This window comes from Peromyscus leucopus, chromosome X (genome assembly GCF_004664715.2).
Source record: "Peromyscus leucopus breed LL Stock chromosome X, UCI_PerLeu_2.1, whole genome shotgun sequence".
Taxonomy (NCBI): Eukaryota; Metazoa; Chordata; class Mammalia; order Rodentia; family Cricetidae; genus Peromyscus; species Peromyscus leucopus.
In genome coordinates, this window is record NC_051083.1 from 105296604 (window position 1) to 105319018 (window position 22415).

Genomic DNA, 22415 nt, shown 5'->3' on the forward strand with positions numbered 1-22415 from the left:
CCTCCTACAGAAGATGGGGACCAATACAGAGACCAACAGCCAGACATGGAGGGTGTTTATCTTGTCTTATGTGCTGGCTAGCTTTATGACAACTTGACACAAGCTAGAGTTATCTGAGAGGAGAGGACATCAATTGAGAAAATGTCTCCCTAAGATTGGACTGTAGGCAAGCCTATAGGGCATTTTCTTGACTGATGATTGATGTGGGAGAGCCCAGCCCATTGTGGGTGGGGCCACCCCTGAGTTGGTGGTCCTGGGTTCTATAAGAAAACAGTCTGACCAAGCCAAGAAGAACAAGCCTGTAAGCAGCTCCCCTCCATGCCCTCTGCACCAGCTTCTGCCTCCAGGTTCCTACCCTACCCTGTTTGAGTTCCTGTCCTGACTTCCCTCAGTGATGGACTGTTTACATTGAAGTGTAAGTTGAAATAATTCCTTTCCTCCCCAACTTGCTTTTTAATTATGGTGTTTTGTCGAAGCAATAGAAGCCCTAACTAAGACATGGGAATAAGCAACTGCTTTCTAATTGGACTTAAGACCCATTCCACAGGAGAAAATACATATCTGGTACTGTAAATCTGGCTAAAAACCTGTAGTTGGAAGGAGGGTTAGGGTAACTTGGGGAATCTGTTGAAAACAGGGACTGGCCCCTTTAAGAAGAGCGGCTTCTTGCTTTGGGGGTTATCCCACCCTCTCCCCTCAGGAGGTTGCAACTGTCCCTATTCCTCAGATTTCTAGATGTCACTCCCTTTCAGTGGCCCTTCTCCAATTGCCCCTTCACTTTCCTGCCTCAATCTTTTCTCCAGGGAATACAATTCTTTGTCCGTCCCACCAGACCAACCTACCTGTACCCCTAGATAACTACCTCATCACCTAAGACCCTCACAACAGTTGGAGGATTAACAAGGCCCCAGGGGTGAACCTGCTAAATGGACATAGTATCAAACTGCTCTCTAAGTTCTTCTTCTTCTTCTTCTTCTTCTTCTTCTTCTTCTTCTTCTTCTTCTTCTTCTTCTTCTTCTTCTTCTTCTTCTTCTTCTTCTTCTTCTTTTCAAGACAGGGTTTCTCTGTGAAACAGTCTTGGCTGTCCTAGAACTCACTCTGTAGACCAGGCTGGCCTCGAACTCACAGAGATCCCACCTGCCTCTGCCTCCCCAGTGCTGGGATTAAAGGCATGTGATGCCACCGCCCAGCTCTAAATTCATTTTTTTCCATGTTACTCTTAGGCCTTGCCCATGCTGTTTCTTTGGGCAGTGAACAGTGGTTAACACAGAAACTCATAAATGGTATAAGTGTAGAGACTAAGTGGCAATGGAGTGTTCAGCCATAAATGGGGTATCTATATTTACCCTTTCTAGAAGGCTCAGTGAACATAATGGAAGAGGGGACAGAAAGATTGTAAGAGCCAGAGGTTGGCGAGGACAGGAGAAAAGTCATATCTTCTGAACCTGACAGACTACTGAATTCAGGAACTCACAGCATCTGTAGTTGACTCAACAAGACCCGCACAGGATCAAGCTAATCAACAGTCTAGGACGGAGTGGAAAGGGGCTCATGAGTCCTCACACTTAACTGAGGCCTATGGACAACTGATAACTTCTGGGGGAGAAAGAGTCAGTTTTCTTTAAGGGTGTGCCCCCTGGTACATCAACCAGGCTCCAGGGGATGGCCCCCACCCAGGAGAGAACAGGCAGCACAAACTAGAGTTAATTAGTATTTTTTTTTTAAAGAGGACAGAAAATTGGTGGGGATGGGTGGCAGGGAGGGAGGTATGAATCAGGGAGGAGTTTTGGGGAGGAGTGGGCATTGTGTGAAATTCTCCAAGAAAAAGAGGGGAAAAAGCAACTTGCTGACAGTCCCAACAAGTCAGACTGGGTGTTTTCATGTTTGGCAGTGATAGAAGAAAACGGGTGTGAGTGAGGCTTAGTGAGTTTGGCTCATCACCAGTCTTGCTGTTTGGTGAGTCCTGATAGTCTTTTGATAGATAGGAGGAACTCTCCAGTCTCCAAATGGAGCTGTGTTTAAGACTAGAGGTGCGAGTTGTTTATTTCATGGATGTTACGTATGTTGCTTGGTATAGGAAGATCTGGACAAGAAGTACTAATGTACTTTCTCACTTATGCTTTTTAGAGTTGGTGGGGGGCTCTGGGGAGGAGTGTTGTGATTCTTAGGTGTGTTTTTTTTTTTTTTTGGTTTTTCGAGACAGGGTTTCTCTGTGTAGCTTTGCGCCTTTCCTGGAACTCACTTGGTAGCCCAGGCTGGCCTCGAACTCACAGAGATCCGCCTGGCTTTGCCTCCCAAGTGCTGGGATTAAAGGCGTGCGCCACCACCGCCCGGCCTTAGGTGTGTTTTGATCTAGTGGGGGACATAAAGCCAGGGTTCAGCTGCCTCTAAAGTAGAAGGCTGAGAGGCAGTCTGTGGGAAATATGAGCCTACGAGGAGACTTCACAGGCTATAGATTCTGAGAGACGGGAGGCCCAGCAAGGGTCTGGCAGTGGCTCAGTTCTTTCTTGCAGTGAAAGCAGCCTCTCCACTGTTCAAATCTGTGCCCTATTTCCTAAGAAAACCTTTCTTTCCTAGACTCTTTACAGGGTCTGGTGCTATGCTTATCGCTTAAGAAGTACTTCCCTGGGTTGCACTTTAGAGAGTTGTATCAAATGACTCTGTAAACCACTTTCAAAACCTTAAGTGAACAAACACAACTGTGACATGCTTAATGCTTATTATAGCTTATAGTAAAATACATGATTGGCTGGGGGATTGTGTCCTGTCCTATGTAGACATTGAGGGTCCTTGTAAAATAAGATATTATAATTTATCTATAAATTATAGGACAGAGATCATGTATATCAAAGGCATAAAAGAACTTTATAACTGTTTATGACATGAATAAATGAAACTTAATTTTCAGGGTTGGGTTGTTTTGTTAAGATACTATCTCACTGTATTGCCCAGGGTGTCCTTGAAACAGCAAGGATTCATCCTCTTGAGTGCTGCCATTACAGGCCTATACCACCCCATCTGGCTTGGAAGTTCATTTTTAATTTTTCTTTTCGAATTTTTGAGATAGTCTCATAGCTTAGGCTGGCTTTAGACTTGTGATCCTCTTCCTTCTACCTCTCAAGTGTTGCACTTACAGGGGCGAGTCATCATTACTTCAATATTATTTTTCCAAGACAGGGTAGCCCTGTGTAATTTTTGAAGATATTTTGAAATATATCCTCTGTGGCACTGGTTTGTTATAGCAATGATTGAGTTAAAGGTGAGTTCTGGGCCAACAAGATGGTTAAACAGTTAAAGATGCTTATGCTAAACCTGATCACATGAGTTTGATTCCCAGGTCCCAATGGCAGAAGGGAAGATCTGACTCCTACCAGATGCCCTCTGCCCACATACACACTGGTATGCACATGAGCACATGACACACACAATAAGTAAATAAATATAATAATTCTTTCTCAGGAGCAAACTCCAAAACATAATCTTGGAAAACTATAATCCATTTCATTATTATAATGCACATAACACTGTTTTTTTTTTTTCTGGAGTGATGCACAGAAACCTCTATCTGTCCCAGACAGAGGAAGCAAGGACAGAAGAAAGAAACAATTCTTTCAAGTCCCATTTGGTAACTAATGATACAGCATGAGTGTGAGGGTGGGGTGGGTGTGTATACATGACACGTATTAGGTATGTGCTGTGCCACTGAATTCCAGCACTTGGGAGGATGAGCAGGAGGATTGCCATGTTTTGGGGTCTGTCTGAGCTACTTGGTGAATTTCAGGTCAGCCAAGGAGTAAGGGTCTACCTCAAACAACAACATCAATAACAACAACAACAAGAACACAAGAACAATAAAACTATAAGCAACCGCAGGGCAGTGGTGGCACATGCCTTTAATCCTAGCACACGGGAGGCAGAGGCAGGCAGATCTCTGTGAGATCGATGCCAGCATGGTCTACAGAGTGAGTTCCAGGAAAGGCTCCAAAGCTACACAGAGAACCCCTGTCTCTAAAAACAAAACAAAACAAACAAACAAACAAACCAAAAAAAAACCAAACAAAAAACTATAAGCAACCAAGCAACAACTACCACTCCCAGCCTGACAGCACTGGCCTGTAATCTCAGATACTCAGGAAGTTGAGGGAGAAAGATCTCAAATTCAAGGCTAGCCTGGGCAACTTAGTGAGACTCTATCTCAAAATTTAAAAAATAGGAAAAGAGGAATGAGAATGTAGCTCAGTGATGGAGTACTTGCCCAGAATGCACAATATCTTGGGTTCCATCCCCAGTACCACCACTACTCACGTACAAAATGTTCCAAAACCCAAAGCCCAAAACAAAAGAAAAATTCCATTGACTGGGCACTGGCAATACATGGTACCAGCTCTAGCAAGAGACTGACTGCATGGGGGGGGAGTTATTTTTTTAGTAATATAAATTTTTGGCATAATACTTTTGAATAAGTAAAAGTAGTAGTTTTTAAATTATTATTTTATTCCTTATGTGTATGGGTGTTCTGGCTGCCTGCATACCTGATGCTCATGGAGGCAAAAATAGGGCATTGGACCCCCTAGGACTGGAGTTATAGGTGGTTATGATCTGTTACATGGGTTCTGGAAATCAAACTCAGGTCCTCTGGAAGAGTAGTCAGTACTTTTAACTGGGGAAACACCACTCTAGTCGCATTAGTACATTTTTCAAACAAAAAGTTCAAAAAATTAATAAACTTGTCCACTTATTTACTAATTTTTTAAATTTATTTTTTGAGACAGTGTTTCTCTGTGTAGTCCTGGCTATCCTAGATTTCACATTGTGGACCAGGCTGACCTGGAACTCAGGGATTCATCTGCCTCTCCCTCCAAAGTGCTAGGATTAAAGGCTTGTGCCATTATGCCTGGCTAATTTATTCCTAATTTCTTTGTCCAATAAATTAACTCCGATTTGCTTGTAGAACATGTACTTATTAAATACAAATTTGCCACATGCAGCTACCCCAATGGTTTGATGGTGGATGCAAAAATAGTAAGTATTCAGTAGAAACATTGAAGTTTGATCTTTTTCTGGTTTAGTGAGTGTATTGTTTTGCTAGGCTGGGTAGCAACAGTAAAGCCCATCTCTCCCAGCCAGTCATGATACTGATGGGAAACAACCAATTCTCTCTAGATAGTGTTCTGTTTTGCTAAGTTATGCTGCTTGTTAGGGTAGGTGTATTGAACACACTTTCAACTTAATGATATTTTCAATGTATAGAGTGGGTTTATGGGTTTATAATCCCATCTTAAAGAGCATCTGTATAAATTCTAATGCAAATTATCTATTTTCGCTAACGTTAAACTACTCAGTAATGGCTGTTTCTTGCTGTTGACAATGTATTTGTTGTTAAATGGCAGGCTCCTGGAGTGGCATGAGAATTGCTAGGTGAGGAATAATAATATTTGGCAAGAAGCTCATTAGCCTCATTTTTTTTTGAGACAGAGTTTCATTTTGTAGTCAAGCTGCCATTGAACTCTCCATCTTCCTGTCTCAACTTCCATGCTTTGCTAGTGCCAGGATTACATGTATGGGCTACTGTGGTTTTGATATATTTTGTACCCTAATAAACTTGCCTGAGGAGCAGAGGACAGAGCCAACCACTGTATCCCCACAGGCCACCATGCTAGGCTCTCGGCTTCAGTTTTGCATGTTCATAAACCCAATATTCCAAATCCTTCCATATTTATTGATGTTAGTAATGCAGATTCATACTGAGGATATTCACATAAGACTGATGTGTAAACCAGAATAACCAAATTATTAATTTACAAAGACAAACAATTTTTTCATGCAGATTTGATTTGAAAATATTAAGTTATTAAACAAAGATTGTTGGTACCATAGAATCAGGACAAGGTAGGCATATTAACCACCAGTTACAAACAATGAAACAATTTAAATGCATACTACATTTGTTGGAATACTTTAAAGGTTTACCTCCCCATTGAGGACTAGAATATTTGTTCCTAGATAGACTGCTATGTTTGTCTTACAGGTTCCTGTGTTTCACATATTAAGTAGTGCCTGTTTAGTCTTTAATCCCCACCATGCTTCCTCTTTCTTAATCTTTCTTTCGAAGCATAATTTTGTTTTCTTAGAAAAAATTTTTTAAGAAATTATACAAAGTTGAGTGTGGTGGCACACATCTTTAATCCCAGTACTAGGGAGGTAGACGCAGGTGGATATCTGATTTTGAGGCCAACCTGATCAACATAAGGAGTTCTAAGGCCAGCTGGGGATATACATCGAAGTCCTGACTAAAAAAAAAAAAAAATCACACAAGCAAAATGTATTTTTTCTTCTTTCTTTTTAAATTTAATTTTTTCTCTTATATTACATCCTGACCACAGTTTACCCCTCCCTTATCCCCTCCCCACTCCTCTTCTGTTTCCCTTCAGAAATTAGCAGGCCTTTCAGGAATATCAAACAAACATGGCATAACACATTACAAAATGACTAGGCACAAACCTTCATATCAAGGCTAGACTAGGCAACCCAGTAGGAGGAAAAGGGTTCCAAAAGCAAGCAAAAGAGTCATAAATAGACCCTGCTCTTACTGTTAGGAGTCCCACCAAAACCACCAAGCTACACAGCCATAACATATATACAGAGGACCTAGGTCAGTCCTATACAGGCTTCCTGATAGTCGCTTTAGTCTCTGTAAGACCCTATGAGCCCTGGTTAGTTGATTCTGGGGGCCATTTTCTTGTGGTGTCTTGACCCCTCTGGCTCCTACACACCCTTTCTTCCCCTCTTATGCAGAATTCCCTAAGCTCTGCCTAATGTTTGGCTGTGGGTCTCTGCATCTGCTCCTATCAGTTGCTGTGGGTGAAGCCTCTCTGATGATGATTATTCTAGACTCCCATCTATGAGTATAGCAGAGTATCATTAGGACTCAGCAAAATGGATTTCTTTATCTTTTCATTTAGATTATGACTATTATTACTGGCCCAGAGGTCTTTTTATTCTTTAAGGAAATTACCTTATTTTATTTTAATTTTTTAATTTTTTTTTATTTTTATTTTTTTGGTTTTTCGAGACAGGGTTTCTCTGTGTAGCTTTGCGCCTTTCCTGGAGCTCACTTGGTAGCCCAGGCTGGCCTCGAACTCACAGAGATCCGCCTGGCTCTGCCTCCCGAGTGCTGGGATTAAAGGCGTGCGCCACCACCGCCCGGCCAGGAAATTACCTTATTTTAAAATTTCTGTTTTGTTTGCTTTTTGAGACGGGGTCTCAAGCCTCCTCCAGCCCTTCAAGTGCTGTGATTTTCGGACATGTGTTAACCATGTCTGGCACGAAATTGCACTTTTTTTGTTGTTGTTTGTTTTATGAGAAAGGGTTTCTCTGTGTCGCCCTGGCTGTCCCTGAACTAGTTCCGTAGGTCAGGCTGGCCTTGAACTCAGAGATCTGCCTGCCTCTGCCTCCCAGGTGCTGGGATTAAAGGTGTGCACCACCATGCTCTGCTACATTCTATTTGTAGTTCAGTTTCTAAGTATCACAGTGAAGCAGGGGACAGCAACCTGGTGACTTATTTGTTAATTCTATAACACTTCACTGTCTAATGATTAGGGCTATCAGATAAAAAATAGGTTGTTCAATTAAATTCATATAAACAAGTAGTTCTTAGCATAAGCATGTTCAAAACGTAGATGAGATATACTTGCACTAAAAGATGCTCACTTTATTTGAAATTCAAATTTAACTAGGTGTCTTGTAATTTTATTTGCTGAACCCGACAACTTTGCCATTATTTTAACATGAAGCTATGAGGTTCGCCTAGGTTTGTGCTGCTTAGTAAGCACCAATTCACTAGGTTGCCTGAGGCAGGAAACAAAAACCATTGTCATTGCAAAGTATTTGGTATAGTAGTATGTAGCAACAAAGAGACCGAAGAATCTTGACCCTTTAAGGAACCCGTAACTGACGCTACTGCTTTGATTGATTCCCGCCCTCCTCCGTTCTTCTCTTCAGCAACCAGAAAGAATTGCTTGATCTTTTCTGAAGTCCCGCCCTTTCGGCTATCCCCAATGGAGAGTAAGCTGTTACTCAAAAGGAGGCGACAAAAGCGTCAACGTGGAGTTGAGAGGAGCGGAAGTAGTCAGATTTCGCTGAGGGCCGTAAAGCGCATAGTGTGTTCGCCTTCCGGATAACGACAGCAGATCCGACTGTCAGTGCCGGCCTTCCTCGTGCCGGACCCTTCCTAATTCCATTTCCTTCCCATTCCGGGCCCTTCCCTATCGTCGTCCCCTTCACCTTGGATCATGTTCAAGAAGTAAGGACACGCTGTGGCCTCCATGGGCTGCTCACAAAGGCGGTGGGGGTGGGGGTGGGGAAGAGGGCGAGAGCAAAGGTCCTCTTTCTCTCCCCCGCCCCTGCCATCCTGACTCCCTAAGTTTTTTTGGGTTTTTTGTTTGTTTGTTTGTTTGCCTTTTAATAGTATGCTCTCACTCAGGACTTGGAACACTTCTTTAAGCTTTTCATCTTTAGTCTTCAATCGGGGTTTGGCTCTCCCACTCCCATTTTCTGTCTCCTTAACCCTGTTCTGCCCCCTCCGGCAGTGCTGTCTCCATTCCTAGGTGTCTACCAATCACATCCTTGCATTGTGATTTAGGGGCACATCCTCCTTAGCTGAGAGGAGAGCCCTGCACTCACTACCATATGTTTATTAGTTATGAACTGAAAAGGGGAAGGCTTGACTTCCTGGGTCATGGCAGCGAAGGAGTCTGGGTGACAGGAAGCAAGCAGCCTGTCAAACCTATTGCTTAGCTGCCAGATTAACCTTGTCTTAAAAACGTGATAGCCCTGTGTGCTAGTCAGTGTAAGGAAGACAAAATTCTTTGGAAACCTACCCAGTGGGTTTGTCTTTCAGATTTGATAGACGCAAAAGGCAAGGGGGGAACATGGGAAAAGGAAGGTGGGTTTTGTGCATGAAAATTTGAGCAAATCTTGATACAGTTCTTAAAATTATCATCACCATTCCTTAAAACAAAAACAAAAACAGAAAAACTCTGCAGACTACGTAACCTGCCAGGGCTCATTCTTTTGTTCTTTTGGGTTGGTCTTTTGTATTTTCATGTGTGAAGTTTCGTTTAGATTAAAAAAAAAACATAGATTTTTATTATGGGTGGGAGTCTGTATTTTTTTTTCCTTTGAGCAAGAATTTTCAGTAAAAGACATTTGTGTAGCTGATAACAGATTCCAGCATAACAATTGCTCTGCCCCCATTAATTGCATCACATGCATGGCAGTTTATTCTAATACTATCTTAAAACGTTGGTTTTGTATAAGACAAATGGAAATTGGTATTTTAAAAACAATTTATAATTATTTTAGGTATGAGTACTTGCTTGGGAATAATTAATTAGAACCTTACTTCTAGATTTTCTGATTCTTTTGCTTAGCAATGACTTTTTTTTCCTTGAAAAAAATCATTTGCCAGATTTGATGAAAAAGAAAATGTGTCCAACTGCATCCAGTTGAAAACCTCGGTTATTAAGGGTATTAAAAATCAATTGATAGAGCAATTTCCAGGTATTGAACCATGGCTTAATCAAATCATGCCTAAGAAAGATCCTGTGAAAATTGTCCGATGGTAAGTCCTTGTTTTTCTCCATGTAAAAATGAGAGTAGCTGAACATTAGAGGTTAGATTGTTCTCATTCTAAGTGGAATTATTTCTGCATTAGCTATTGATAGACTAATGATGAGAATAGACAGAATTCATTCTGAACTTGTCTTATTTCTATTTTCAAATCTTATCTACATATATGAAAAATGTGTATCTTTTTTATGATACTTTGTCTTATCAAAGACTTGTTTTTATCTATAATTGGATTTCAGTTTACTCTTGACAGATTTATTACTTGACAATGGAATTTCAGTAATAAAATGTGGAATTAAATTGGCTGTAGCTGGTCATATTTCCTCTCTGTCTTCTCTACTAGACAGGTATTTTTTGGTCAGGGTCTTTACTGGATTAATAAGCTTAATGTATCCTTGTATGTGGCTATAATTTTTATAGGATGTTTGACTTACATTCATTTTTGAAGGAAAATAGCTAACTTGGTACTTTGTGACATTTCTCTTACAGCCATGAACACATAGAAATCCTTACAGTAAATGGGGAATTACTGTTTTTTAGACAAAGAGAAGGGCCTTTTTATCCAACCTTAAGATTACTTCATAAATGTAAGTCTTGTTAGAAATATGCATTGGGAATATAAAAATACACAAAAGTAGTTGAAAATTATAGGAGTGGAAAGTGACTTTTGATAGTTTATTTAGTAGTGCTAAGTAATAAGGAATATAAAAGTAAAGTGGATCCTCATCTTGTTGTAAGTCTGAAAAATGCAAATTCTCTTATGTATTATAGAAAGCCCTCTCCCTACAAAAAAGCATTCATTAGTTTACCCATTCAATAAAAGCTTGGTGTGGAGACTCACATATGTATTCACAGAACTTGAGAAGCTGAGACAAGAGATTGGCACAATTTTGAGGCTAATCTGGGCTACTAGGTGATACCCTGTCCCCAAACAAAGGCCCCAGAAATATTAATTCAGTGATTATCTAGTGAACTTTTTATATGGTTGGCACTAGGGGCTAGTTACTAAGAAGTGCGATTGTAAGCAAAGACAGACAAAGTCCCCTGTCCTCATTGTAGTTGGAAGAATAGACCAGTATGTAATTGTAAACATAAACTGATAAAGGCTTGGAAGATTTTCATTTTAAGTTTGTTATTAGAGTTCCCTAATAGACATAATTCTGTGTATGGAAAAGCATTGGGTAAATGTGGGATTCCCATTTATTACTGACTGAGTACACGAACAGATGTCATGAAATCAAATAATGTTGATTTCATGCATACATATTACAAAAAGTTGAAGGAAGATATAATTCCAATGAGCAAGAACTTTTCAAATGGGAACTAAAATTTTTGCTTTTTAGTTTGGTATTTTCAGGAGGCAGTAGGAAAACTAGTGACTTATAGGCTCTATTAATGATGGGCAGTGGTGATTGAATTTATCTCTTTGTAAAAACCAAATTCATTAAATCACAAGGAGATAAATTTTTAATTGCCTGGTGTTACAGAGGTCAGGAGTAGTAAAACTGTTTGGCAAATCTTTATGGGGGTGAAATTTTAATATTTATAAAACTAATTATAATTATTCAATTAAGCATTGATTTTTTTAGATTAAGATAGAAATTAAATTCTGATGCAGTGGGAATAAGTTATTGTTCTTTGAGACAAACACTAGGTAACCAAGGCTGGTTTTGTACTTCTAATTCTCCTACCTCTACCTCCTAGGTGCTGGGATTATAAAGCTGTGCCACCATACCTGGTTACTGGGAACTTAGAGAAGCTTACAAATTCATCTAGGGGCTAGAGAGACGGTTTAGCAATTAAGAGTACTGGTTACTCTTCCAGAGGTCCTGAGTTCAATTCCCAGTACCCAAATGATGGCTCACAACTGTCTGACAGTAGTCCCATGGATCTCATGCCCTCTTCTGGTGTGCATACATGCAGACAAAACACCCATATACCTAAAATACATACCTACATAAATCTTAAAAAACAAAACAAACCCCTAAGCTGTCATCATGTGAAAGCCTCTAGAAATTCTTTGTTGGTTTATAAGTTATTGGTATACACACATAGATACTTTCTTTTAAGATTACAAAAATAATATATGCACTTAAATGTGGGAAATCACAGGAATAGGAAACTAATAAGCAAGTGTATTGCTGTAATCCAGAGTTAACTATGTTCAGTACATTGGTATACTCTTATCCACTTTCTTTCCTATGTTGTATACAAACACTTTCAGTTTTGTTTTATTTTGTGCTGGAGATTGAACCCAGGACCTTGTGCATGCTAGGCAGGCACTATACTGCTAAGCACAACCTTTTTTGTTCTTTTAAAATTGGCTTCTTTGCTACTTAGTTTTCTCTATTAAGATTCTGCATTGGAAAATCATAGGCACTTGCAGTTGGTGAATCACTACTGATAACATTAATAGTCATAAAAGTTCTTTTTATACAATTCTATGTGGTTTGCCAGATCCATAATGTCAAGTATCTACTGTTCACTATCATACAGTATAAATTATATCCCCTGTAGTCTACCTGTTCACCCTTTCTCTTTCTAGTAACCACGGATTTTCTTTTTTTCATTTTTTTAAGACAGGGTTTCTCTGTGTGTAGCCCTGGCTGTCCTGGACTAACTCTGTAGACCAAGCTGGCCTCACACTCAGAGATCTGCCTCTGCCTCCTGAGTACCAGAATTAAAGGCTTGTGATACCATGCCTGGCCACTGATCTTTTTGATAGTGTTTTATTTCTGCTGTTTTCATTGACATGTTGTTTTGTAAACATTTTCCAGCCATTAAGTATTTTCCAAAAGCATGGTTTATTGTAGACTTAAACACTACTCTTTTGTTTTGTTTTTTGTTTTTCGAGACAGGGTTTCTCGGTGTAGTTTTGGTGCTTGTCCTGTCCTGGATCTTGCGCTGTAGACCAGGCTAGCCTTAAACTCCCAGAGATCTGCCTGGCTCTACCTCCTGAGCGCTGGGATCAAAGGCATGCACCACCACCACCACCACCACCACCACCACCACCACCACCACCACCACCACCACCACCACCGCCCAGCTTTAAATACTATTCTTATAGACATATCTTAAATTGTTTGTATCTTACCTCATTTTTTTAGACATTGTGATCCATCTCAGTTTATTTCTGTTTTATGTCAGTGTTGGAACAAATCTTTCTACATACTGCACATCCCTCTGTATTCTTTTTTTTTTTTTTTTTTGGTTTGTTTTCTCTGTGTAAGAGCTCTGGTTGTCCTTGAATTTGCTCTGTAGACCAGGCTAGCCTTGAACTCACAGAGATCTGCCTGCCTCTGCCTCCCAAGTGCTGGGATTAAAGGCATACACTACCACCGCCTGGCTTTCCCTCTGTATTCTTTAGGACAGATTCAGAAGTAGAGTTACTGGATCAAAGAGTAGAACTCTTTTCAAGGCTTTTTTGTTACTTTTTTATCAGAGCTGAGGACTGAACCCAGGGCCTTGCGCTTGCTAGGCAAGCGCTTTACCACTGAGCTAAATCCCCAACCCCTTTTCAAGGTTTTTAATGCATGCTGCTAAGTCGTTCTAAATGAAGCTTTGAAGCACTCTACTAGGATGTGTATTCCTATACTCTTTTCTTGAAAATATTTATCCACTTTCTCAGTTAGGACTGTACTTTGGCTTTTATTTTGCAATAATAAGAGTACTGTAATTTTGGAAAACACTTGTTTATGTTCTTTGCCATTATCTTGAATCTTCAGTCATATTAATTTGTATAATTTATTTCTTCTCTTGTAGATCCTTTTATCTTGCCACATCAGCAGGTTGATAAAGGAGCCATCAAATTTGTCCTCAGTGGAGCAAATATCATGTGTCCTGGCTTAACTTCTCCTGGAGCTAAGCTTTACCCTGCTGCCGTAGATACTATTGTTGTATCCTTCCCAGGTTTTAACCACTGAAAATTGTTCATTGGATTCTTGCTATTACTGAAAGATCTGTCATCCAGGAGAATATTACATATGCTTTTAATTTTTATTAGTTTTCTTTTTCAGAAATAGTAGTCTCATTCTATAGCCAAGGCTAGCCTTGAGCTTGTGCTTCTGCTGCCCCAGTCTCCCAAGTGCGGGGATTACAGGCATGTGCTACCACACCCTGTTGAAGGAGACTTTTAATTTTGGCTAAAGAGAAATGGGAGATAAACTCAAATCATCCAGCCTTGAATGAATTTTTTTCTTTTTTCCTCTTTCTTTCTTTCTTTCTTTTTCTTTCTTTCTTTCTTTCTTTCTTTCTTTCTTTCTTTCTTTCTTTCTTTCTTTCTTTCTTTCTTCTTCTCTCTCTCTCTCTCTCTCTCTCTCTCTCTCTCTCTCTCTCTCTCTCTCTCTCTCTCTCTCTCTTTTGAGACAAGGTCTTACTATGTAATCTTGGCTGGACCTCAAACTCAGTATGTGGTCCAGGCTGGTTTAGGATTTACCATGTATCTCAAGTTGGTCTCAGATTGATCAGAATTCTACCTCTGCTTCCTAAATGTTGAGATTATAGGATTATATGATGGACTAAAGGAGGCATATTCTTGACCCTGAAAAGAAGTGAGAGATAAACTTGGAATCAAGCAACCTTTTTATTTCTTTTTTTTTTCTTTTTGACAAAGTGTCTCATATAGCCCAAGGTGGTCTCAAACTTGTAGTCAAGGATGCTCTAGAACTCCTACTCTTCCTGCCTCTACCTTCCAAGTTCTGTAATTATAGGCATGTGCCACCATTCTTGCCCCCCCCCCCCCCCCCGCCACCTTTGTTTTATCTAGGCAAGGTTTCTTTGTATAGCATTGGCTGTCCCAGAACTTGTTCTGTAGACAGGCTGGGCTTGAACTTACAGAGATCCTCTTGCCTCTGCCACCCGAATGCTGGGATCGGCTGGCTCCCTTTTTTCAATCTTTTTTTAAACGATTTTACATATGTATATAACATATTATAATCATATTCCTCTTACCCACAATTACATTCTGTCTTTTTTTTTTTTGAGATAGTCTTACTGTGTATCCTTGCCTGGCCTAGAGATTTTTATGTAGATCAGGCTGGCCCTGAACCCACAAAGATCTGCCTGACTCTGCCTCCTAAGTGCTGGGTTTGAAAGTATGTGCCACCATATCCAGCTATCTTTTGTTTTCTTGAGACAGAATCTCACTATATATCCCTGACTGGCTTAGATTTTACTATTGTAGCCCAGGCTATCCTTGACCTTGCTATAATCCTGCCTCTGTCTCTTGAGATGCTGGATTACAGGTGTTTACCACTATTCCCTGTTCCCTTTTCTTTTCTTTCTTTCTTTCTTTTTTTTTTTTTGATAGTCTTATTTAAACTGACCTTGAATTTACTATGTGGCCATCACTAGTCTGGAACTCCTTATTGATGGGTCATGGGATTACTGGCATATACTATTATGCCTGATTCACCTTTTTTTTTTTTCAAGACAGGGTTTCTCTGTGTAGTTTTGGCGCCTTTCCTAGAACTTACTTTGTAGACCAGGCTGGCATCGAGCTCACAGAGATCAGCCTGCCTCTGCCTCCCAGTGCTGGGATTAAAGGCGTGTGCCACCACTGCCCAGCTCTTTTTTTATTTCTTTAAAAAAACGTTCTATTGTGTGTGTGTGTGTGTGTGTGTGTGTGTGTGTGTGTGTGTGTGTGTGTGTGTGTAGGTAAGAGTACAACTTTGAGGAGTCAATTCTCTCTTTCTGCTATAGGTTCTTGGGATAGAACTCAGCTCATCAGTTCTGTATCTTAAGTACTTCTACCTTCTGAACCATCTTGCCCTCCCTTTTTATTTCTTGATGATAAATTGTGTTTCATTTTACGTGGATTCATAGAAGCTAATTGAAAAGTTATGAAGGAGTTCTAGTGTCATTGCAGCCTGTTTATGACCTATAATCAGACTCAAGATGTAGTCTGAAACTTTATTATGAATAGGTTATAGGTGATAGGATTGGATCCTCTTTTGTACATGAACTTGCCACTTTAACATTTAGTTTAACTATCCAGATAGAGTGGAGTAAAAGCATTCAAGAGAGAACTGAATTGAGGCAACAGGTACAGTTTCTCACATCTCAAGCAACAACTCTGTATTAGGAGAAATACTAAGAGTCCTCAACATTTATTTTAAAAATTCACTTTTACTTTGCCTGTGTGTGTGTGTGTGTGTGTGTTGGGGGGGGTATCTTGTGTTATGTAGCTTGGATTAGCCTGGAACTCGATAGGTAGCCCGGGGTAGCCTTGAATCTTCCTTTCTCAGCCTCCCAGTGCTGGGCTTACAAATCTATTACTATACCCAGCCTAAAAATTGACATTTAGGCGGTTGGTTTGGATCTGTGAACATATTTTCTCTAAGAGAAATGTGTATTTTTATATTTAAAGATAGTCTTGATATGCAACACATGCTAGCCTTGAACTCACAGTGATCTTCCTAGTTCAGCTTTCCCAATACTAGGATTACAAGTGAGCATCACCACTTAGCACTCTCTCTCTCTCTGAAAATGTTTTAACATTTTAATATGTCTAACTTGAAAATATTTAAATAGGTTTTTTTTTCTTTTTGAGAAAGTCTAGTCTTGAATTCTTGGTGATCTGCCTGCATTAGCTCTCAAGTGTTGGATCACAGGCATGAGCCACTTTATCTGGCTAGGACTTTTGTTTGTTTTTTTGAAACAGGTTCTTTCTTACATTGTCCTGGGTGTCCTGGAACTTATATACAAACCAGGCTTACTTTAAAGAGATCCATCTGTCTCTGCCTCCTAAATGCTGGGATTAAAGGCATTCACCTGGCTAAGGATGAATTTTTAAATATACGTCATTTGGAAAGACTAGATGCCCCCAGATTGACTATCTTAGTTTGTGTTCTTATCGGTCTCATTAGAAAGAAGGTGGCAGATATTAATAATGAATGTAATAGGTCAAATAAATGCATTTAGAGATACTGCAGTATAGTTTCAAAAAAGGAAAAAGTGAGACCTTAAGAAATAACCACGGGGCAGGCAGTGGTGGCACTCGCCTTTAATCCTAGTACCCAGGAAAGCAAAGGCAGGAGTATTTCTATGAGTTCAAGGCCAGACTGGTCTACAGAGTGAGTTCCTGGACAGCCAGAGCTACACAGAGAAACCCTGTTTCAAAAAACCAAACCAAAAGAAAAGAAAAGAACCACAGGAGCAAAAAATCAATATAACCTATTCAACTTTTTAAAAGAAATGCACATGGATCTGTAAGTAGTGGTATCCACCTGTATTCCCACCACCTGGGAAGCTGAGACAAGACAAGTGTCATGAGTTCAAGGTCAGTCTGGAGTACATGAGACTTTGGCTCAAAACCAAACCAGAAATAGAAGAACTAATGACAAATTGAGACTGCTTCAAATCAAGGAATAGTCTTCATGTACAGCACAGCTTGTTATGTTGGGCTTTTTATTCTTTTTGAGACAGCATTTTACTATGTAGCACTGGCTTGCAGAGAAGTTGCTATGTAGACCAGGCTGGCCTCAAATTCACAGAGATCTTCTTGCTTCTGCCTCTTAAACATGGGAAGTAAGGGTGTGATCACCACATATGGCCAAGCTATTCTTTTAAGCCATGATCATACTTAATGACTCCTATTATCTTCTTTGTCTAGGGAGGAAACCCAATTTTTTTGTTTTGTTTTTGAGACAGGGTCTCTTGCAGCCTAAGCTGGCCTGGAACTATTGATGATCTTCCTGCCTCCACTTCCTAAGTGCTGGATTACATGTGTGTGCCACCGTGTCTTGCCTCTTTCCCCACCCTCCATTTCAGGATCTTACTTGGTAGTTCAGACTGGTTTTGAATTTACAATCCTGCCCCAGCCTCCCAGATGCTGATATTATGGAGGTGCACCCCTGCTCCATACAGTTTAAAGGGTATAGTTATGCCATGAATAGGACTAAGTGATTCTGTATCATTTCCATTTTGCAGCAATATTTCATCTATATTATCTATAAAATAGGCTTTTGTCCATTAGGACAGGAGTCCATCTTCTGCTATGTCATAGACAGAGTGTTCATTTGCCTCAGGTTGAGAAAAGGAATCATAATTGGTGAGAACAAGGAAATCACTATGGAGTGTTGGAATGCATTTAAAGATGTGTCTTAACTGAATGTGGTGGCTTACACCTGTAATCCCAGCACTTGGAAGGCTAAGGCAGGAAGATTGCCATTAGTTTGAGGCCAGCTTCAAAAACAAAAATACCAGGGTGTAGTGGTAGGTACATGCTTTTAGTACTCAGGAAGATCTTTGAATTTTAGAATAGTACCAGAGCAGCCAGGGCTACATAGTGTGACACTATCTTTAAAAAAATATATATATTCTGTGCCTTGTGCTCAAAAGAAGGTTTTCTCTTTTGTGGTATTTATACCTAAAGGATAGAATAAGTTGTATATGTTAGATACACATTGCATTGACGTAGATACTAGTCACATACTAGGTGCTCAAATTTTTGTGCTACACTGAATGAACCACTGGAAAATCAGTAGAGAAAATATTCTATGAGGACAAGGTTACCTTTTATGTTTATAGATTTAAACAGTGGTATGTTTTAAGTTCTGAAATTTTCCTTGACTGGAAGACTTTCCTAGTACCTAAACTTTACCATCACACCCACCCTCCACCCCTTTTTGAAGATGCAGTTTCACTCATTTGAAATAGTAGATTTACAGGAATTGCAAAAACTAGTAGAGAGATTCTGTGTATATTTGAGCTCAAAACAAACACTGCAGCATAAAACAGAAGCTTTGAAGGATAACCAAAATCATTGTTTCAATTGTATAAAGGTTGAAACTGTTACAAGGGGCTCATCAAAACAGAATGGAAGTATATTTTTTGAGATAGTCTTGTTATGTAACATAGAACTGACCTTACTAACTGTGCAGCTCAGGCTCTCCTGCAATGTATGGTTTTCCTTCCCTAACTTTCTGAGTGTGGCAATTATCAGCTTGTACCTTGTCAAGCTGGGTATATAATTATTATCTTATGTGTTATTTATATAAAGCCACCATTTGGTGGTGGTAATAACTAAAACAATTGATATGTATTTCACAGATTTTAGTATTTATCTACAATAAGTTTTATCTTCTTTTTGCCTGGCGTTCTGGTTTGGTTCATAGGGAGGTGTGGTACTGATATTTGGCTTGAAACTATAGTGATTGATTAAATTAGGATTTATTGGATATTTACATTGTACCCAAAGACTCCTAGGTTCCTGCTCTTAAGGAATCAGTGATCTAGGAGAGAACAAAAGATGGGCTCAGGTGGCAAAACAATCACTGTTTCTCACACTTCCCTTCCCCAAATTGAGAAATAGTTTTCTTAGCTTGTTTTCAGGCAATCATGGCAGAAGGAAAGCAACATGCTTTGTGTGTTGGCGTCATGAAGATGTCTGCAGAAGATATGTAAGTCTCACTTTAGGCTCCCTTAACCGAAATATCAGTGGTAGCTCAGGCAGCATCAGTTATAGGTGAAGTTTGATGTCATTCATACCACATCTTACAAATAGCTAAGCAAAGTAACCCATTTCTTAATTTTCCTAACACTTAGGAAGCCGTTACAACTCATTCTGTCTTCAGAGTTACATTCTTAAGCATTTTGAAATGAAACATGTGCCAAAACAGGTGTTATATACCTATGTATGTGGTACTTTAGGATTTTCTCTTTAGTATCTAGATTTAAATCAGTGATAGAGGGTGTGTATTAGTATCTAGATTTAAATCAGTGATAGAGGGTGTGTGTTTTACTGCTAGTTTTGAAAACACTAATACTGCTGGGTGTAATAGCACATGACTATAATCCTAGCACTTAGTGAGTTAGAGGTTGATTTGAAACTATAAAGTGAGACTCTGTCTCAAAAAGGAATAATGATATAGTTCAGCATTATTCACCCTTTTAGATTCTGATCTGGTGATAGAAGAAATGTAGCATGTTTCCAACATACAGAACTGAAATTCTATTAATTTTGCGTTGAGATTTAGTGTTGCTATTTTTCTTATTTTGTTGGTATCATTCTGTTTGATTGCTTATTATACTGCTAAAGTCAGTATCTTTATTTACTTTCTGGTGCCCACCCCCTGCCCCAGACATGTTTTCTCTGTGTAGCCCTGGTTGTCCTGGAACTCACTCTGTAGTCCAGGCTGGCCTCGAACTCACAGAGACCCACCTGCCTCTGCTTTCCAAAGTGCTGGGATTAAAGGCGTGTGCCACTGATATCTGGCTGTTTTTTGAATGTTTGAGACAGGGTCTTTTGCAGCCCAGGTTGACCTTGAACTCACCAAGCAGTTCAGGATGACCTTGAATTCCTGATCTTTCTCCAGTGCTGGGATTACAGGTGTGTGCTACCTCACCCAGCTTTAGAATCACTTAAATATGATTTTTCAAGAGTAATTATGTGGCTCGGTGGTGGAGTGCTTGTGTAGCATGAGGCCCTGGGTTTGATTCTGTAGTACTACAAAAAAAAATAGCCAACTAAAAGAAAAGTCAGATCAACCAAATCCCCAAACTCCACAAACTGTCACAGAGTACTGTAGTTTAATGCAGACAATAATATAATAGCAAGAAATTTCCTACATGTTGCTCAGTGATTATAAAGTAACAAGACACTTTGGATTGTGTTTCTTATGAATGAATAAGCCTATAAAATTCATAAAACCTGTTTATGTATTTTTTTTACAGTGAGAAAGTCAACAAAGGAATTGGCATTGAAAATATCCATTATTTAAATGATGGGCTGTGGCATATGAAGACATATAAATGAGCCTCAAAAGGAATGTGCTTGGGCTAAATATGGATATTGTGTTATATCTGTGTTTGTGTCTGTGTGTGACAGCATGAAGACAATGCCTCTGTGCTTATGCTGAATAAATTCTATGGATGCTAAAATTCTGTTAGCTTCAGAAATTATTTTAACTTAAACACAAATTATAATTGGGTAGCCAACTTGGACATTAAAGGATATCGGGTGAGTGACTCAGCAGACAACTCAATGTCCTATTTAGGTTAACAATAGAAGATGATTTGGTAAATGTGTTTGCCAGTTGATGGTGGATTCCTAGATAGTTTGTCTAGTTATGGGGCTAGAAGCTAGATTTGGAATTTGATTCCATTATTCAGAGGCACCCAGCAGTGTTTCCGTGTGTATGTGTGTGTATATGTGTTGTTGTTGTCGTTCTAGATTTCACTATGGAATGTTCCAAACAGCTCTAAACTATGGGTAATAGTATAACAGACTTTCCTTCCTTCATCTCCCTGCTTCACTTTAGGACCAATCTTCCTTTATCTATGCTTCAGTTTTCTTCACTACTCACCAGTTACTGTGCAGCAAATCTTAGCCAATTATTTCTCAAAGCTTTAACTATTGTAATATGTATCTTTAAAAAGATAGTCTTTAAAAATAGAATCACATACCCTGAGAATACTTAAAACATTATTTTCTAATATGATCAACTATCTAAACTCATCAGACTCCCTCAGTTGTCTCTTTTCAAGTTTTATGAACTGTTTGTTTCCTTGAGTTAGGGACGAGACAATATGCTTATATTGTATTTGGTTGATATTTGTTTCTATATTAAATCCATATTCTTTTATCTTTTTAAATCATTTAAGAAATGTAGTTTTTTTCTTAGGAATTTCCCATGTTCTTTATTTTTTCCCATTGTATCACTGTCCCTTGTACACAGGAATATATAGTATGTAATCCTGTAAAAACAGGTTTCATCAGATTAAGGTTCATTTGTAGTGCCTTCTCTTGAGTCAAATCATGCCATGAGAGATTTAAACTGTCATCTTTGTGTTCCAATATATTCCCTTCAAAATGTCTATCTCCTATCCTGAGGACAATGGGCCACATATAGAAAGAACAGTAATCTGTTTGTAAGTGTTAGTGATAAAGGCCTTTCTTCCCAGTGACCTTGTTATGCTAGTGTCTCAGCCATCTCTCTTGGTTGTTTACCAATCTTGACATGTGATTTTATTTTTCAGATGGATACAGACATTTACAAGATTGTGGTGACCCCTGTTACAGTTAGAAGTTGGTGAAAATGGTGAGGGTGGATAGTAAAGAGAGAGAGAGAGAGATCATGCAGCTGGCTGTTCTAGCTGGGCCTCCCAGGATATAACTAACATAAGTGAACACAGATAAAGATCTGATCCTCAGATTGGCACACAATTACCCACTGATGGACCATGTAAGACTTGGAGATTTCCCAGAGTATAAATATATGTTTGAGTAAAGGGCCTACATAGGGTGAACAGTTAGTAAACAAGAAGTTTCTTGGTAAATACAGAGAGCAAAGAAAGGTTGATAACTTGGGATAATAATATTTCATCTGGGTTGGGGTAAGGCTTGGAGAATTTTTCCTGATTCTTCCTCAATTAGAATGCTTATCAGTACCAAAAGCTTGTCTTTCTTAGCCTGTAGAGATGCCCTGATATTTTACTTCCTATATCCTTTTCAAGTTCTATGTCTAATATTTCCCTTTTGTTGTGACAGTTGTATCTTACAATTTACCATATTGCTCAATTTTGATAGTTATTCTTGGTAGATAAAAAAGTCTTCCTGGATGTGGTGGTGCATGCCTTTTATTCTAGCACTCAGGCATGAGAATCTGAGTTTGAGGCTAGCCTGATATGGTCAGCCAGGTGTGCATAGTGAGATCTTGTCTCAAAACATTTATGCTGACTTACTGATTTCAAATTCCTGTTTCTAATTCTGAGGCAGAAGCACACATTTTGAGGCTTGTAGCTCCTTATAGTCCTAATAATAATACATGTGCTACTTGTGCCAA

The 22415-nt window shown here is 39.3% G+C and overlaps 1 protein-coding gene across 2 annotated transcripts; it reads left to right on the plus strand.

Moving 5' to 3' along the window:
- The first annotated feature begins 7989 nt into the window (after positions 1-7989).
- Mcts1 (MCTS1 re-initiation and release factor) lies at positions 7990-20511 on the plus strand. 2 transcript variants are annotated; one of them, XM_028893719.2, is made up of 6 exons: positions 7990-8302; positions 9470-9622; positions 10120-10217; positions 13393-13526; positions 18964-19031; positions 20305-20511. In XM_028893719.2, exons 1-6 carry the CDS (start codon positions 8292-8294, stop codon positions 20384-20386), a joined length of 546 nt encoding a protein of 181 aa, XP_028749552.1. In that variant the 5' UTR covers positions 7990-8291; the 3' UTR covers positions 20387-20511. The 2 variants fall into 2 exon arrangements, with proteins under 2 accessions (XP_028749552.1, XP_028749551.1); XM_028893718.2 differs by lacking the exon at positions 7990-8302 and adding an exon at positions 8344-8944.
- The last annotated feature ends 1904 nt before the right edge of the window (positions 20512-22415 follow it).

Coding starts and splice junctions, on each gene's coding strand:
- Mcts1 (XM_028893718.2), top strand. Junction 10,218..13,392: donor CTTAAGATTACTTCATAAAT/GTAAGTCTTGTT, acceptor CTTCTCTTGTAG/ATCCTTTTATCTTGCCACAT. Junction 13,527..18,963: donor CTGCCGTAGATACTATTGTT/GTATCCTTCCCA, acceptor GCTTGTTTTCAG/GCAATCATGGCAGAAGGAAA.